General features: G+C 53.6%; 2 protein-coding genes across 5 annotated transcripts in view; one reads left to right on the top strand and one right to left on the bottom strand.

Moving 5' to 3' along the window:
* The window catches only part of LOC117883231 (probable cation-transporting ATPase 13A5), a 58,464-nt gene extending 56,225 nt beyond the window's left edge, over positions 1–2,239 (top strand). Inside the window, exon 30 of the mRNA XM_034782330.1 lies at positions 1,671–2,239. Coding sequence (XP_034638221.1) covers positions 1,671–1,871 — 201 coding nt within the window. The 3' untranslated portion in view covers positions 1,872–2,239. The remainder of the gene's footprint in view (positions 1–1,670) is intronic.
* Positions 2,240–3,164: 925 nt separating this feature from the next.
* Positions 3,165–14,437, bottom strand: PLAAT1 (phospholipase A and acyltransferase 1). Of its 4 annotated transcripts, none has more exons than XM_034782334.1 (3): positions 9,568–10,237; positions 6,187–6,455; positions 3,165–4,877 (listed from the first exon to the last, which is right to left on the bottom strand). In XM_034782334.1, the coding sequence occupies exons 1-3, from the start codon at positions 9,851–9,853 to the stop codon at positions 4,776–4,778; spliced, it is 657 nt and encodes a 218-aa protein (XP_034638225.1). In that variant the 5' UTR covers positions 9,854–10,237; the 3' UTR covers positions 3,165–4,775. The 4 variants fall into 4 exon arrangements, with proteins under 4 accessions (XP_034638225.1, XP_034638224.1, XP_034638223.1 ...); XM_034782333.1 differs by adding an exon at positions 14,353–14,437 and having other exon boundaries at positions 4,789–6,455; positions 9,568–9,706; XM_034782332.1 differs by adding an exon at positions 13,905–14,158 and having other exon boundaries at positions 4,789–6,455; positions 9,568–9,706.
* Between the last annotated feature and the right edge of the window lie 2,657 nt (positions 14,438–17,094).

Genomic DNA, 17,094 nt, shown 5'->3' with positions numbered 1-17,094 from the left:
TCCAGGGAGCCAGTGGATGTGGCCCAGAGGAACTCTGCCCAGAGACGTGACCTAAGGGAGGATCAGAAATCGGCCCCACAGTCACAGAACACCTCCCCGTCCAGTTTCTTCCTCCTGGCATGGTGGACCAGCAGCAAGAGAAGGATGAGGAGGAGGTCTCGTGACTTCGTAGGGCCATGGATGGGGTTTCAGGAGGTGTGGGGAGAAGTGCAACCAGAACCTCAGGAGGAGATTCTGGAGGAGCCGAAAAAGGGGCTGCAACCTGGCGCACTTCAGGTAGATGTGCGCCAGGGTCTCCCTCTTGCTGCAGACGTGTCAGGTGTCAGAGAGGGGGGTGAACTGCACCAGGGTCACACCTGTGCTCCCGGCTCCTTGAATGAGGTAGGTGAGCCATGAGTGAGCAGTTCCGGTCTGGCTGCGAGTTTGCTTCACAGCAACAAAATGATAAAAGGTTTAGAAAACCTGACCTCTGAGGACAAGTTCAAGAAACTGGGCATGTTTAGTCCTGAGAAAAACACCCTGAGAGGGGGACCTGCTGACAGTCTTCAAATCTGTTAAGGGCTGTTCTAAAGAGAATGGGGATCCGTTGCTCTCCATGGCCACTGAAGGTAGGACAAGCAGTAGCAGCCTAGTCTGCAGCAAGGGAGATGGAAGTTAAGTATTATGAAACTCTTTCTAACTCTCAGGGTGGGTACGCTCTGGGACAGGCTTCCGAGGGAGGTCGTGGAATCCCCATCACGGCAGGTGTTTAAGAACCGGCTGGACAAACCCCTGTCAGGGCCGGTCCAGTTTACTTGGTCCTGCCACAGAGCAGGGGGCTGGGCTCGATGACCTCGTGAAGTCTTTTCCAGCCCCACATTTTCTGTGATTCTTCTTCCCCTTTCAGCTGCAAAATTATCTTCCTTTAAAGCTATGTACCCTACACACGCCTAATGCAAGTAACCTGTTAAATAAACCAAACCCACTTCTCACATGTATTCCCTTTGGAAGCAATGAGACTGAACATTTTCAGAGAAGACGAGTGAATCCTAGATCATCCGCTGGAGAATAGTGCTTGTGGACAGTAGGTTATACCACTGCACGTTTCAATACCAGAGGCAGACATTTGGGGCCAACTTCTTAAAAACTGTGCCCTTGATATGTAGATTTTCCTAGTTTACAGGTATGGTTTGTCACTGCAGGAGTGAGAGCTCACAAATTAGGTACTTCAACTTGTAAGTGACTTTGTAGGCACAGCATTGCACCTACAATTATTTGTCCCCGCCAAGCTGAAACCTCACAAAAGGAAGGTTACGGCCAGGTTGAAAATCAGGCCCTGGTTATCCCTTCAGATAAACCAAACTGAAATCCCTACATAGCATGCATGTATGAGGAGATTCTGCTGGTAAACTGGGAAGAGAGATTAATGTAGCATTGGAAAGTTGCATGCTTTGTAATTCCAATGCAACAGGTGAATAAGGGCCTGACCCTACTATCTGGAAGCCTGGAGGAGTTTGGGGTGCACATGAGTGTGGGCTCAGGCCCTGGCTAGGCAATATTCCTGTGTGTAAGTGAGGGCAGAATTTTACCCACGCTGCTTTAGCAGTAGGGGAATGGCAGGTGTGGGCCTCCTCCACTCACTTCCAAGCTGTTAAGGGAGCCAGTCTCAGCAGTTCTGTTTCACTTCACAGGATGTCATCCTGCAAAACAGGCATCTCTGGCTGCTGATTAAGAAATGCTTTCGATTCCGGTCTCGCAGCCAGTATCGGAAGTGGCAGAGGAAGCTGGAGAAGGATCCAACATGGCCTCCTTTGAAGAGAAAAGACTTTGCAGAAAACAGCAAGAATGAAATCTACATCAACCCAATCTATGAACACGACGAAGAGAACTAGAAGCCAAAGAAGACGACTTTTCCTAGTTTATATTGAACCTAGACTATTTTCACTGTTTCAGAGGTAAAAGATTCAGGGGGTTTTGTGTGAACACATGCACCCAAAGTTATTTGAGAGATGCAGGCAGTGTCTCTTACAGCTGTACCCTTGACAGGAATTACTTTATGGAGAATTACCATTTTCTATGAAGCTTTATTGACCATTTGAGCACTTTTTCTGTCCAATTACAAATATGCTAAAGAAGATTAGCGTTTTGCAAACTCCCTGTAAAACAATGAGCATCTCGTTCTCCTCTGTTGCTGCCAGGCTAGTCAATGTACCATACTAAGACTCTTGTGTAAGCTACCAAACTACAATTAAAAATAAATAAAGTGAGTCGATTTTTCCTGTGGTTTTGCTTTTGAAGTTCTTTGGGAGAATTTCAAGCTGCAGGTTTGGGGGTCGTGTTTCTTTGATCCCTGCATAGCACTTCATGAATTCAGGTGGTGTATTGGGACTGGGTGACTTTTCTGGGCACGGGGAAAGACGTGTATGTCAATTTGCAAAATGCAGCCCAACATGGAAACCTAAAGACCAAACGGCAAAGATGTGTTGTCCAGAGAGCAAATTTCTTCCCTGCCTGAAGGAGCTAAAGATGTGACAGGGAACGTACGTTATCCCCACAAAGCCCGATGTTATCCCCACGTCATCCCCATACAGAGCCCCATCTTCCAGTTCTTGCACAGGCACTGGCTGCAGAAATGGGACCCTGAGGAGTGCCCTACGGTCATGCAGCGGATGAAGGCCTAACACACTGAAACTCTTCTCCTGGGGACTGGGCTGGGGGTGGGCAAAGTCAAGCACAGTTATATTTATACTAAGGAGAATGAGACACATTTTCCATTCACATCCCTCACAACGTTTCAGCAGCGACTTCAGTGTGGAGTGAGGGTAAATTTCATTGATGAGGCTTAGGCCTGGTTAGTTCAGAGTCTGATTTTTCCTGCTCAGACTCATGTGATTGAACCCTATATACATACCTAGCCAAATTCAACCCTCCTGCAACAATCGCGTCACTCCACTTAGTTCAAGGGATTAAATGAGGTAAATTAGGGCAAGTCTGGTCCTCTTTCTTTTCACACACAACTCCCTGGTGGTGAAAGATGAAACAGTGCAGTTCAGGGCTCAGACATCCTACAGGCATGAGAGGCCGAGTGCCTACAGACCTTGGTTAAATGCAGCTCCTTTGCTCAGAAAGTGCTTAACTGTCCAATAACATCTGCCAAGAAATGGCCCTTGGCTACGCAACACATGCTCAGATTTATTTTCAGATTTATTATAATAGGAAGAAGGCGTTTGTTTTTTGCTGTAATTAATATCCAATTTAGCTTAAGAAGAAAGGGAAACACTAGACAACAGTGCACTATAATATACAACTGAACGTCAGACTCAGTCCCACAAACACGGAAACAACTGACAATAAAAAAGCTCTGATTCAAGTAGGGATGTGTTCAACAGCAGACAAAACTCTGCAGTAAATACCCTGAGCCAGACCGTGGGTTGGCCTGCGCACGACTGCAGTCAGTGAGTGGCACAGCGTGACAGCCAGCACCGTAGTATCTTGTTTTCAGGCTTCAAAGAACACGTCCAAACCTGTGGGCCAGTTACACTAGCTGCGAGCCAGTGAGAACGCTGCTAAATCACTCAAGCACAAAACCAGAGTCATTACAAAACCCAGGAGTCACCCACATGGGACTGGAAGGTGAACGGATGCGAACAGAATCTGCAATACACGCAACTTGCTTTCTTGGGCACCTTCCCCGCACCACTTCAGGAACGCTGGATCGACCCTCCAACCAGCAGGCGGAAACGACCAAGAACTGAATTTAAACACGGGCTCCAGCTCAGTTTCTGGCCGAGGCTCTGGGAGGTGAACAGCTCCAGACCAAGGACTGGTTTTGCAGGATTTAGAGTTATTTTCCCCATCTTGGCTCGGGGCAGGTCCAAGCCCCGGGGTCACGAAGAAACCAGGAGAGGTAGGGTTCAGTGCTAGCAGTTACCAGCTGTAGCAGCCTGTCTGAGCACAGGCAGTCCAGAAAAACAGTGGGTGCTGGGCAGGAGCACAGAGTAGCCAGAAAATGCTGCGGTGGCGTTCTTGGTTCTGCCTCCCCGTGGTGGTCTGAGAGTGAACCAGACCGGCCCAGAGGAATAGCACACAGGAATCATTTCACCGGTGGGAAAAAGGTCTGTTTCTTAAAGCAAAAGAGCATCACATCCAAGACAAAACACCCATTTAAAAATAAGAAGGGACCCGTCTCTCCTTTCAAGAGAAGGGGCCTGCCCCTGCGTCCCATCTCCTGTGACCTGGAGAGCAGCTGTGCGTTCCGGCCTCGCAGGCGCAGCGTACGCCCTTGTGCACAGGACCACACCACACAGCACACACCACAAATCTAAGCAGTTGAGATCTTCCACTTGTAAAACCCACCGGTGGTGGGATGGGGAAAAGGCCCCTCAGAATATTGGTAAGTTTCATGAATATTCTTTTTAAAAACACATAAAGACATTTCTCCAAACAGGTAAAAAAATATAAATTATTCACTGAAAAACCCCAGCAAGCCAAATCTATAAAAACACGGTCAGCATCAATTGTGTATAAAGCGCTTTTGTTGGCTCACGGGCCCAGTCCCCAGCAAAACAGCACCAGTGAGGATGAAGAATTTGCCAGGGAGTCCACTGAGGCTAGCAAGAAAATCATCATCTGCAACTGAATACAAGTTGCTATGACAAAAACTACAGCTAGTGACCTTGGCAACAATGACGTCCTTGGCAACAAGTGTCTATTGTAGCTTTATCCATGGACTGAGCTGGTTCCATTCCAGTCTGGAATCCAACCGTCACATGCTGTAAGTTTATCATGGTACGTGGTTAATAATGCCGCTCCCTGGATCTGTTCTGGAAAAAGCCCAGCAATGAGACAGCACCAGCAGCAGCTGTTACAAACCCAATGGCACTGATTGCTCTGTTGGCCTGCAAAGGAAAAACAAAACAGCCTGGCGACATCACGAACGTTGGGTTTTTCACACTTGAACAATCTCTCATGAGCACAGTGAATACAAGAGATGCATGCACTAGACCGAGCAGAACAGGTCGAATGCTGATCTCACCCTACACTGGCTTCCCGCTTGTGGAATTCAGGGACTTCGAAGGAGCTACTCCTGATTTACGCAAGCGTGAGATCATAATCAGGGCCAAAACTGGCTTCATGCCCGGTAGGTCACACACCTTTGAGCAGAACAATGTCTGCTCCGCACTCAGTCCACAGACAGAACACGGGGTCAAACGCTGCTCTCCGTTATGCCCCTGTGGCTCTGGAGTGAATTCCATTGACTTCATGGTTGTCAGAATCTGGCCCACAGCCTCTAGTCATGGGCCTGACCCAAAGCCCACTGAAGTCAGTGGGGTCGTGGTCAGGTGGCACATCGCTCGCCCTTGTGGCCAGAGCCAGGACGGGTTTAAGAAGCACATTTTCAGTTGAGAGCGCAGGGGTTTCTCTGCACAGCTCGTCGTCAGGCCCCGGGGTTTAAACCTCCCCCAACAAAACACACCCAGGATTCACCACAATAGTTTTAAATTGCTGGGACCTCCATATACCAGGTTTGTTCTTGACAAAACCTGCAGTTAACAAAACTCGCCCAAGTCCACGCGGGTCTGTCGGCACCAGGGAGAATGGACCAGATTCTGCAGGAGCTCCACACTGAGAAAACCTCCCCCCGTTTGGGAACTTGTGGAAGCCACCCCCCAACCCTCCGATATGCTGCTGGACCAGGGCATGCTGGGATTGCAGGTCGGGAGCAGCTGCTCCCCCTGGGATAATGCAGCTTTGAGCAGAGTAGAGCCTCACTCGCTGTGGCTTCTACCCCCAATGAAAGGGGCAATATGCAAACGGGGGGAAGGGGGGGGTTCAGCCAGACGAAGTGGGATTCGTTAGCAAGCTGTGCTGCCGGGGGAGTCCTGCAATCAAGGTAGAGGAGCAGGCCAAAGCCAGCTCTGCACTGGTGCTTTGCTGTCCCCAGGGAGTTTGCAGCGTGTGCTGCATCCTACCCCACCAGCCCTTCCCCTCGGAGGGAGGACCTTGCTGCAAACTGTGTGAGAAACGCCCTGTGTGGTGGCCTCTTTCAAAGAGCTTGCTGCAGGGCTGGTCAAGCTGGTGCCGTGTGGACACGGTGCAGATCCTGCGGGACACCCGGGAGGAGAGGGGAGTAGCGCGCCCCGTGCAGCCAGACACCAGCCTGCCTGCCCCATACTCAGCGCAGCTGCATGCCCACGGCACCCCTACCTGCTCAGAGACCCCCTCCCCGTAGCGCAGCAGTGTCACAAAGTGCTCGCAGTTGTTGCCGAGGAGGTCGTAGGACACCTCCTGGCCGATGAGGAACTCCGAACGCCGGATGATCTCCTCCACGGGCAGCGGCACGTAGACGTCGTCGTACTTGTTGTTGATTCTGTACGTGTCGCTCCCCACCACGTCCTTCAGGAGCTGCATCTTCACCAGGGCCTTCCTGCTGAACACAGACTTGGCACTCGCCAGCGACGACGCGGCACCTTCCTCTGGGAAAGGCAGAGACAAGGCTGAGCCGGCCGGCCGGAGCGCGGGACGGCCACAGCACCAGCCGTCCCGCTGGCCACACTCAGCTCACAGCACCACGGGTAGTTCCCCTGGGGCCAAGGGGGGAACCCAGAGCCCACCCCTGGGGTGGCTGCCCTGCAGGGGTGGGGGGGGAGGTACTCAGTCCTTCTCTGAACTGAACGACAATGACAGAAAGGGGCTGCCCCTAGGGGGAAGGGGTGGGGGAAGGGGGCCGTCCTCCCCTCGACCCCCATGCACTGTGGAGGGCAGTCCTAGTCTTCCTCTCACCTGAGCACAAGGACTGCATGAGCCACCCCAGAGAAAGGGACAGAAGCAGGACTTGATTTGTGCCAGGGCTGAGCCCCAGCACCCATGGGCCTGGCAGTTCATAGCCCGGCCCCTCTGGGCCTGACGGTTCAGAGCCCCAGCACCTCCAGGCCTGGACGTTCAGAGCCCCGGCACCTCCGGGCCTGGCCGTTCAGAGCCCCGGCACCTCTAGGCCTGCCACATCAGTTATGAATAAGGCTACGATTTAGTCATGGCTATTTTTAGTAAAAGTCATGGACAGGTCACAGGCAATAAACAAAACTTCACGGCCTGTACACCTCAGGTACAACAATGGAGAAGCCAGACCGGGCGGATGACCCATCAGCGAGGACAATGGACTGTGAAAAGCTTGGATTTCCTGTGGACACTCTATACTGCCACTGATTCATGGATGCTGTGATCCTAGAGTCAAGTGGTCTTGTCACCTGATCCTAAACATTACCTGGGACTTGTAACTTTCCACTGGAAGGGGGAGGAGGGTCAAGTTTGGGAAACAAAGGATTCCCGCCTTATGTAAATCCTATTTAAGGGTGGGGAAGAGGGCAAACAGGACCTCTCCTCTCCATGGCCTGTTTGCCCAAGAAGAAAGACTGCTAAAGCCACCTGAAGGGAAGGCAGGAGGGGAGTCCAGACTGAAAAGGAATAGAACTGGAACTCTGAACCACAGAAACTTTACAACCTGCCTAAAATAACATTTAGGGTGAGAATTTACATTATGTAACCTGTTTCTTAAGTATATTGAGTTTGGCTTGCGTATTTTGCTTTATCTGGTCAGTAATCTGCTTTGTTCTGTTATCTCTTATATTCACTTAAAATTCACCTTTTGCAGTTAATAAATTTATTTCTTGTTTATAATATAACCCCGTTTATGTAATTTCTAACTGCGGGGGGGAAAGGGGAAGGAGAGAAGAAGTTGTGCATATCTCCCTCCACATTGAGGGAGGGGGCAAATTTCATAAAACTTTTGGGTTTGTACCCCTTAAAGGGAGTGGGCACCAGAGTGCTGGGGCAAGCCCCTAAGGCTGAATCTTCCCAGAGTGGATCTCTGTCTCTCTGTGCAGCTGGGGGTGGCCCTGCCTGTGTGCTTGGCTGGAAGAGGCTGGTGAGCCCAGCCCAGCAAGGCCAGGTAAAGGGGACCCAGGCTGGCAGAATAGGCTGACTCAGTGGTACCACAGCACATCCGGTGACACCCCAAAGGGCTCAAACCCGTCACAAGTCGACAGACACTGAAAAACAATCCCACATCTTTGATCTCACGACAATGGCTGAGAACATCGTCTTTGCCAGCAGAGCAATGAATTCATCACAGTCTTTGATAGATGTGATGTATGGCCTTTCCCACGATTTGCGTGTTCATTGATGTGCTGAGCTCAGAAAGGGTCAAGTTTCGCGATTAGCTCTAGAACACCAAGGTAATTGCCAACAGTCTCATCTGAGCCAGGGAATGGCAGACCATGCTCAGCAAGAACAACTATGGTTTCAACTACGTGTCTGAGAACGTTCTTTCAATAACTGGTTTTCCATTTGGGTATCAATTCTGCCCCTAACTTTCTTTGGGGCCTGGTAGCTGCTAACGGACAATGTATGCTGCTCACTCACTGCACGATTAGTCACGTATGCAGTATTCTTCCAATCACTGAAGCCTTCGCAGAACATTCCCCACTTTTGGGTATCAGAAAACAGGTGGCAATAAAAACAGTTCACTTTCTTCTTAGAAGGCGAACAGACGAGCCATTCTCACTTGCCAACCCGTTGGTTAGGCTTCACGTAGCCAGACGTTGATTTGGTCAGATAACGATTCTGACTGGTGTCCTCTCGCTTTGTCAATGAAAAGTCAGCAGCTAGATCCTGGCATTTCTGTGGGCCCTTCTCAGTCCAATCTGCCGTGAGCTCTTGAGAAGTCATGTCCCACTCGCCTGGACCGCTGGAGAAGGAAATGTTTCTATTACTATCACCGGGAAAGTCTTCAGAGGAGCGGGGTGAGAGTGAAGCTAGAGAAGTCACAGGAGGCTGCTCCTTTCCATCAGCGCAAGCAGGTATTCGCCTGGACTTCCTCACCACCAGACTTAGCAGGAGGAAAAAACGTTAGGCGAGGAGTTCCTTCCAGCACTGCGTCTCGTCTTTGCCTCCTTCACTTTCTGCCACCAGCCAGCGGCACTGGAGAGACCCTCTCAAGGGGTATTGGGAGCCCGGCTATGCCCCTGCTGCTGAGAGCATCTTGAGGCACAGCGCCTCCCGCAGGGCGGCTCTGCTGTACCCCTACCATGGGACAGCGCCTGTAGGGCGGTGAGTCCCAGTTCAGCCACTCCCACCTCACTGACCCAGGTGAACTCAGAAGCCACACCCCATTCACAGCCTGGGGCACGGCCATTCACCCAGCATCTCAGGGCCCCATTGTGAATGTCACTGGAATTCCCACGCCCCAGGAAGGGTTACGGTTTTAAAGAGGTGACAATAAGTGACGTGCCTGAGGTCACCCAGCGGCCAGTAGCAGAGCTAGGAACATCTGCTACACCAGCCACTGGGCCCCACTTCCTGCCCTGAGTCCCATCTGTGTCACGGTCCTGCACGAGACACCCAAAGCCGCCCGCTATTCCCAATTCCCAGCCCTTTCCGAGGGACGGACCAGCCCAGGACTGCCAGAGTGCACACGCTCTGCCGTCTTTTATCTGAGAGCCACGGCTTTCACCCCGCATGTGCACAGCCGCTCTGGCTGGGTAGGAAACAGCTCCTCCCCCCAATGAATCAATGTGGGGCAGCTCTTACCGACAGGTGCCACATTGACGATGTACCCATCCCCCAGATACAGAGCCCAGTGCTGATAAGCCGGCCGGAAAATCTCGATCAGGTCCCCGGGCTGGGGGTTGCCCGGATACGCCAGACTGAAACTGTCATTAGCCGCCATCTGCAATGGGACAGAGACGCCAACTCTGAACGTGTCCCTCCCTGTTCCACTCAACACGCACAATGCGGGAGGGGTCTGGAGTGTGGACAGGGAACCACTTAGGCAGGTACCAGGAAAAGACCAGGAGACAGTGGAGGAACAGAACATTTAGACTGAGAGTTAGTATAAATTCCTGACAAGGTGCAACATACTTACAAAGCATGTGACTTTGTTCTCTCCAGTGGCTGGAGGGTAACAGCCTGCTACTGCTACCAGCTCATACAACTGTTCCTTTAGCTCTGGTGGCAACAAGTTCGGTGCTTTGGTCTGGGACGCAAACCCTGCTGGGGGCTGTTGCCAGGGCAATCTCTCCCCGCACCACCTGGGACAATTTGAATTGGACAAGGCACTATTCACCTGCTGGGGGAAGAAGTCACTGCAGCAAGGGATGGGCTAGAGGAGATGCCATCCGGGGCCTTTTCCATCTCAAGCTTCTATACTCCTGGGGGAATTTTGCACCAAAATATTAAAAATTCTGCACCAAAAAATTAAAAATGCTGCACACAATATTTTAAAATTCTGCAAAATTCTGCATATTTATTTGTCAAAATAATGCAATATAATCATGTCAGATTCAATTATTTTGGTAATTTATTTAAACTACAATACAATGGACGGCGAATTGGAGTGGGGTGCATTGGAGGAAATCCCCATACTTCCTTTGTCTAATAGTAACGTAGCTAGAAATAACCCTTTATTTCTAGTTATTAGGCAACAAATATATGCAGCCATATGGTCAGTGTTACATCGTAGGCAACTGAAGAGCAAGTGAGGGCTGGGGAATCAAACTCACAATTTATATTGGCTACTGACCATCTCCAGAAAGGTTAGCAGGACCTTTTGATAGGAATTTTTTTCAGTCTAAAAATGTAGATCAGTTCTAATCACTAAAGCACGTAAGCGCTTATAAGGCCACTCTGTCCTTTACACCACTCTGGCAATGTAAAGAAGCCTTAAAACTTTTACACCTGTTTTATACTGCTAGGGGAATTCACAAAGACAGTGGGAACAATTCACTAAGCAGGCAGGCTGCTACATGCTGCTCTGCCCCACGCCTACCTCCTCAGAAACCCCCCAAAGCCCTGGCTCTCCACGCTGAGTGTGCCACAATAGCGAGCAAGAGGGCCAGAGCGTCTCTCTTTCTCACTCACGACTGCACAGCCCCCCGCCCCCCATCCCATCCCATCCCAGCAGTGATTTATGTCTCTACCAGCTGTTCCAGGCATCCGAACCAGCCTGCCTGCGCTGCCGGGTAGAGGCACATGACCGCTCTTGAGGGCTTCCCTTTGCTTCCCCATCAGAAGTCATTTTTCTGCGGGGAAGCAAAGAAATCTGTGGGGGACATAAATTCTGCACATGTGCAGTGATGCAGAATTCCCCCATGAGTAGCTTCTACCACTAAGTGGCTGCAGGCCAGATTCTCCCTCCTCTCACATGGGAAACTCTGTGAGGTCACAGACACCTTCTAGTGGCCCCCAACCACTGGGCTAGAGAGTTATTTTTTCCTCCGTCCTTGGCCCAGGGAATATTTAATTTATCCACAGTGGAATGGCTTCATCAGGAGGCAATGAGAGAGCCCGCCCCAGCATAGCTATAGGCAGGCAGTTAGGGCACCCATCTGGGGTGTAGCCCAGACTTGAACCTGTGTCTCCCCCATCCTAGGCAAGTGCCCTGAACAATGAGCTATTGGCTGCTCTAGGGTCACTCTTAATTCCACCCTGGACCTGAGAGACCTTCCTGAGGAAAGTGTCCTTGAAACCAATACATTGCCGTGAAACGTTTCCGTTTTGACAAATCCGCATTTTCCCACAAAAGGAAGTTGTGTTGAAAACCTGCAAACCTGCTTGAGTCCCTTCATGATTCTTAAGCCAATTTCAAGATTGTGGGGGACCAGGCACATGAGGTTATTATTTGGGGTTGGTGAGATTGCGAGCAGGATGAAGAGAATAACAACACCTACCGCCTATCTAGCACTGTTCATCTGTGGATCTCAAAGCACTTTACAAAGCAGGTCAATTATCCCCATTTCACAGATAGAGAAACTCAGGCACAGAGAAGTGAGGATTTCCACTGAAGCCCAGTGGATTTGGGGTTGGGAAGAAATCAGTTACGATGGACTAAATGGAGAGAAGTGAGCAGTGTGAGCAGCGGTAGGAGAATGCCTCTCAAACTGAAACGTACGCTCTAGAGGACGGTACTTAGGCCTGTACTGGGGCCTGGCTCCGAATGCCGGGCATTGGGGAAGAATCAGGGGCAGATCTTGGAGAGTGGAAATGAAAGTGTTGGGATGGATGTCTGGAGCTACACGGATGGACCATGTTCAGAATGAATAAATCAGGGGAAGGGGGAAGATGGCGCCAACTACAGAAAGGCTGAGGAAATCCAGGCTTAGGTGGCTTTGGGCATGTGGAAAAAATGGTGTTACATTTAGGAATGGAGAGTCAGAGAAGGGTTGGAAGACCCAGAATTAGGTGGACGGATGTGATGGGCCAGGATCTGATTAGCTGTGGAGTTCCTGAGGAATTGCTCCAAGGCAGACAGGAATGGAGGAGAAAAAGGACTCGAAGAGGTGAGCCAGAACAGGTGGGACTAAGGCTAGAAGAAGAGGAATTCAAACCCAGAACAAGCCCGAGTAATAGCAGGGCGGGCTCCACATACATCCAAACGGCGAAGCCAGTTTGATCTGTTTTGCTCGCTGGAACAAGGAGATCAAATTCCCCAGGTTCAGTTTTGCAAATGTTTCCTCAGAACAATTATTCAAATCCATTTCGTGGGGATTTTCCTTCTGCTTTGACACAAATCATTTCAGAAACCCTGAGCTCCCCCGGAAGCAGGCCTCACGGGGGAGAGCAGCTCTGGCAATAGGAGCAATAAGGACGGTCTTGCTAGCCAGCCCAATTTCCCCGTCCCTGATGTTTTCCACGACTGTTCACCACCTTGTTTAGCAGCCTGCTGAATAATCCACTGCCCCCCTTAGCCTTCCGCATAGTCCTCTCTGGGCTTCCCAGGTACAACAGTGATGGGCACCAGCATAAAACCGTAATGCAGGTGGAGAGGACACGTATTTAGCACATTTGGTCTTTATCCTTCACTCCCTCCTGCCTGCCTTGGCTCACAAGTGTTGCTCTTCTCTTTCCCTGCTGCGATTGCCCACGGTGCTCAGCGCCCACGCCTGGTAGCACCCACGCCACAGGACCCACGGTGCTCAGCACCCACAGGGCTCAGCACCCACACCTGGCAGCACCCACAGGGCTCAACACCCACACCACGCAGCACCCACGCCACGCACCACTGCCACGCAGCACCCAAGGTGCTCAGCACCCACAGGGCTCAGCATCCCCAGGGTGCAGCGCCCACGCCTGGTAGCACCCACAGTACTCAGCGCACACAGTGCCCAGCACCCACGCCACGCAGCACCCACGCCACGCATCACTGCCACGCAGCGCCCACAGGGCTCAGCGCACACGCCACGCANTGCGCCCACAGCGCTCAGTGCCCACGCCACGCAGCACCCACGCCACGCACCACTGCCACGCAGCACCCATAGGGCTCAGCGCCCACGCCACGCAGCACCCACGCCACACACCACTGCCACGCAGCACCCATAGGGCTCAGCGCCCACGCCACGCAGCACCCACGCCACGCACCACTGCCACACAGCGCCCACAGTGCTCAGTGCCCACACCATGCAGCACCCATGCCACGCACCACTGCCACGCAGCGCCACAGGGCTCAGCGCCCACGCCACGCAGCACCCACGCCACGCACCACTGCCATGCAGCACCCACAGCGCTCAGCGCCCACAGGGCTCAACACCACGCCACGCAGCACCCACACCACGCATCACCGCCACGCAGCGCCCACAGCGCTCAGTGCCCACGCCACACAGCACCCACGCCACGCACCACTGCCACACAGCACCCACAGGGCTCAGCACCCTGAACACCCTGTCCTCCCTTAGCCCCAGGACAGCTGGAGACTCACAGCAGCCACCAGGGCACGGATGGTGGAGGCCCGGGGGCTGTCACAACATCCCTCTCTCCTCCCCAGGCAAAGCACTGCCGCGGGGATGACTTTACTCAGGGACACCAGGGAAGGACCTGCCCCAAACAGAGCCCGTCTGCCCCAGGCCGGGGGGTAGAGGAGGGACACGACCTACCTGGGGGACGCGCTGCTGGGACGGTGCCAACAGCAGCTCTGCGGTAACGTGAGCGGCTCCGGGCTCGGCCCTGACACGTGTGTGATTCCAGAGAGCTCCGGGGTCAGCCCGGCCCGGCTCGGCCCGCGGGTAGGGACACACACACACACACACACACACACACGAAAATCACACAGACCCACGTACGAAGATCACAGGCACACACCGAATTCACCCACATGCAGGGGCTGAAAGGACCCAGACCCTGAGAAGCACCACCCGTAGTGTGATTTCACACCCACACACACACAGCCTGGGATCACAGACACACACAGATACCGAAAGCGCACACACAAGATTACACACACACACACGCTGTGATCACACACACGCCGAGCTCAGAGACACACACACACACAAGCTGAGATCACACACCGCGAGCTGACACACACACACTCTGCAATACAACCTGGTTGTTGCCGGCAGCAGCTACCACGTGCCCCAGGCGCCCCCCGATGCGGGCAGCGGCCCCAGAGCCCCCGGGAGGGGGGGGCGAGCCCAGCCGGAGGAGGTCTGGGGGAGCTGGGGGGGGGGGCGGTAGCAGCACGTCCGGGGGGGCCGAACCCGGCCGGGGGGCGGGGGCCGGGCCCCAGGGAGCTGGGGGGGGGAGGCCGGCCGGGGGAGGCGGGGCGGGGGCCAGGGTGGGCGGCGGGGGTCCGCCCGAGCCTCCTGCCCCGGCTCCGGGTGACTGTGGGGCAGCCACGCGGCGGGGTCCTGTGCCCGGGGCATAAGCACCCCCCAGGCAGGCGGAGATCCGGGGTCAGCTCCGTGCAGGGGCCGGGCAAGCGGGAGTTCGGCCTGGACCCCGGGCTGGGGGTTTGGCTCGGACCTTTCCCTCGCTCACACACGGCCCATGTGTGACCCACACCCGCCTGGGTGCGGTGGTCTGTCCCGTCTAGTGGCACCGAGACCGCTGAGAGAGAGATTAATGAGTCTGCTCCAGCCTGAGCTCGCGCTATGGGGCTGTTAGCTCATGCAGTAAAGGCTCAGGCACGAAGCCCCAGAGGTCCCCCGTTCAGTCCCGGACGAGCCCCCCTTGTAACACTGACGGGCTGTTCGCTGAGGCTGGAGCAAACTCATGAACTCTCTCTTTCTAAGTGGTCTCAGTGCCACCAGATGGGACAGAGCCCCCCACCCAGGCGGTGTGTGGGTCACACGTGCACGGGAAGGAAGCAGGAAATGACCCCACTGGCAAAGCTCGGAGCTGGAGGGAAAAGTCTGATCTTGCTTTCATCGCCGGTCCCAGCTCCAGCCTGTTGTGAGATGCTACCAATGTGGTGCTCTGCTTTCTCCTAGGTTGATATCACTCGGCTGCGTGCGTGTGTTCCCTCTTTGTGCTGCCCCAGCTCCGCGCAGATAGCTGACCCAGCAAACCCGACGAGAACCCCCAATAACCACAGAGTCTAGTAAGATGCAAAATCACGTCGAGTAGGTTTATTGCGACCTCGGACACAATTGCAGTTCCCTGTAGGTTTCTGAGCCTAACTGAGGGCATACTACGAGAAAGTGCCTCTTGGCAATGGACCTGGCTCAGTGGCGGGACTTTCCCCTGCCCCCGTGTCCGGACAAAGACACCACCCCAGGGGATACATTCTTATACACAGGTACAAACAAGTTACACATCACTCCTGACGTATTGAGGTGCAACCCCTCTACGCTGCAAGGTACAACCCCTCTACGTAGTAAGGTGCCGCCTCTCACCTTGTACATGTTGGTTCGATCAAAACAACTCTATCCATCATTTTACCCTTTTGCCCCTGTCATTGGGATGGGTCGGCCTGTTCCATGTTATCTGTGGAATGTTCCGGTATAGTGTGTCTTGGTACCATGTTTATACTGTAACTTTGCGAGGTGAATATATATTTATGCAACATCAGCCCTTTCCTTGCCAGCTTCTGTGGCAGGGCCTGTCTCTTGCTCACAGCTTAACTTTGCTTTATGTTAGCGAAGTCTTGACCATTACTTTAGTTCAGGCCTCATACTGGGCCTTCACTTACTACACAGCCCCGCCTCCATCCCAGACCGAGCCCCCGCTTGCCCCCCTGTAATGCTGCCGCAGGGACCCATTGATGCCCCCATTGTTGGGTGTTACTGTTTTGCCATGGTGCCCCCGTGCCGGGAACGCCTGCTCCGGCCTGGCCTGCCCACCCAAAAGCCTCCTTCCTGTCCCTGCTAAAACCCGCCGCTGCTGCCACCCCACACCTGGGAAAGGCCGAACAAGAAACGCTCAGCGTTCAGGTCTGGCCTGGAGACGGGCACGCTCAGTACCAAGCGAGGCCGAGCCCGTTCCGTGGGCAGGGAGCTCCCGGGGCATTTACTGGAGCGCGCCAGACTGATACCCGGACTGCGGTGCAGGCCCTCGACTCCTACAGCGAACCTTGACTCGGCTGAGAACAACTAGCAGGTCTGTTCTCCACCCAGCTGGTCAGCGCTGTATCCGAGCCCTGCCGGCCGCGCCCCAGGGCCCTTCCCTCCGCCGCTTCTCGGGGAATGTTTTGTTTGGGGTTGTTGAAAAGATACCGTGTAGGACCAGCCCCCGAGGGTCTCCCCGATACACTGTACCCGTTTTGGTGAGAGGAGCAGAGCTGTGGACCATGGTCTCCATCCTGGAGCTTTCATGGATCTGTTCGATACCGCGGTCCCTGAAGGCTCAGGGCCCAGACCTCGCACTTGAGCCTGTTAGCCAGGAAGCGGGGTGGGGAGCGGAGGGCGAAGGTGACATGCTGGCGGGGCAGAGCAGGGGGGCTGCCCTGTTCTATACCGGTCGGAGTTTCCTGCCCGCGGAAGGTTGGCCACGAGGCGATTTCCCCCAGGGTTATTTCATAAGGCTTTTTGCTGCGCATGTCGTACTGTTACATGCACTGTCCCACCGCAGGCCCAATGACTCACTGGAAGCAGTGACAGGGCACCAGCGGACGGTATCTAAGCTGGTCGATCAACTGTCCTGTCCACGTGGCCCCCCGAGTGCCCTCCTGGGATTAAAAGGAGACGCAATACCGTGCGCACACATGATCCGGTGCATTCACTCCAGGTCAGCTCAGCTGTTCCTAACGTCACACTGGACAGACAAAGGCTCCCTCCTTGGGGAGTCAGTGTGACACGACCACCCATGCAACGCGCTTTCTGCATCTGACTCTCCGGCACTGACTCA

Source organism: Trachemys scripta, chromosome 9 (genome assembly GCF_013100865.1).
Source record: "Trachemys scripta elegans isolate TJP31775 chromosome 9, CAS_Tse_1.0, whole genome shotgun sequence".
In the NCBI taxonomy this organism is placed as follows: Eukaryota; Metazoa; Chordata; order Testudines; family Emydidae; genus Trachemys; species Trachemys scripta.
This window is presented reverse-complemented; position numbering and strand designations above follow the sequence as displayed.

What these genes read in the sequence shown, in the direction of transcription:
- PLAAT1 (XM_034782331.1), bottom strand. Translation starts at nt 9,853, where the DNA reads ATGTTCTGTTCCTCCACTGTCTCCTGGTCTTTTCCTGGTACCTGCCTA. An exon ending in CGTCAATGTGGCACCTGTCG is followed by an intron (nt 6,456 to 9,567) that starts GTAAGAGCTGCC and finishes TGCCTTTCCCAG; the next exon opens with AGGAAGGTGCCGCGTCGTCG.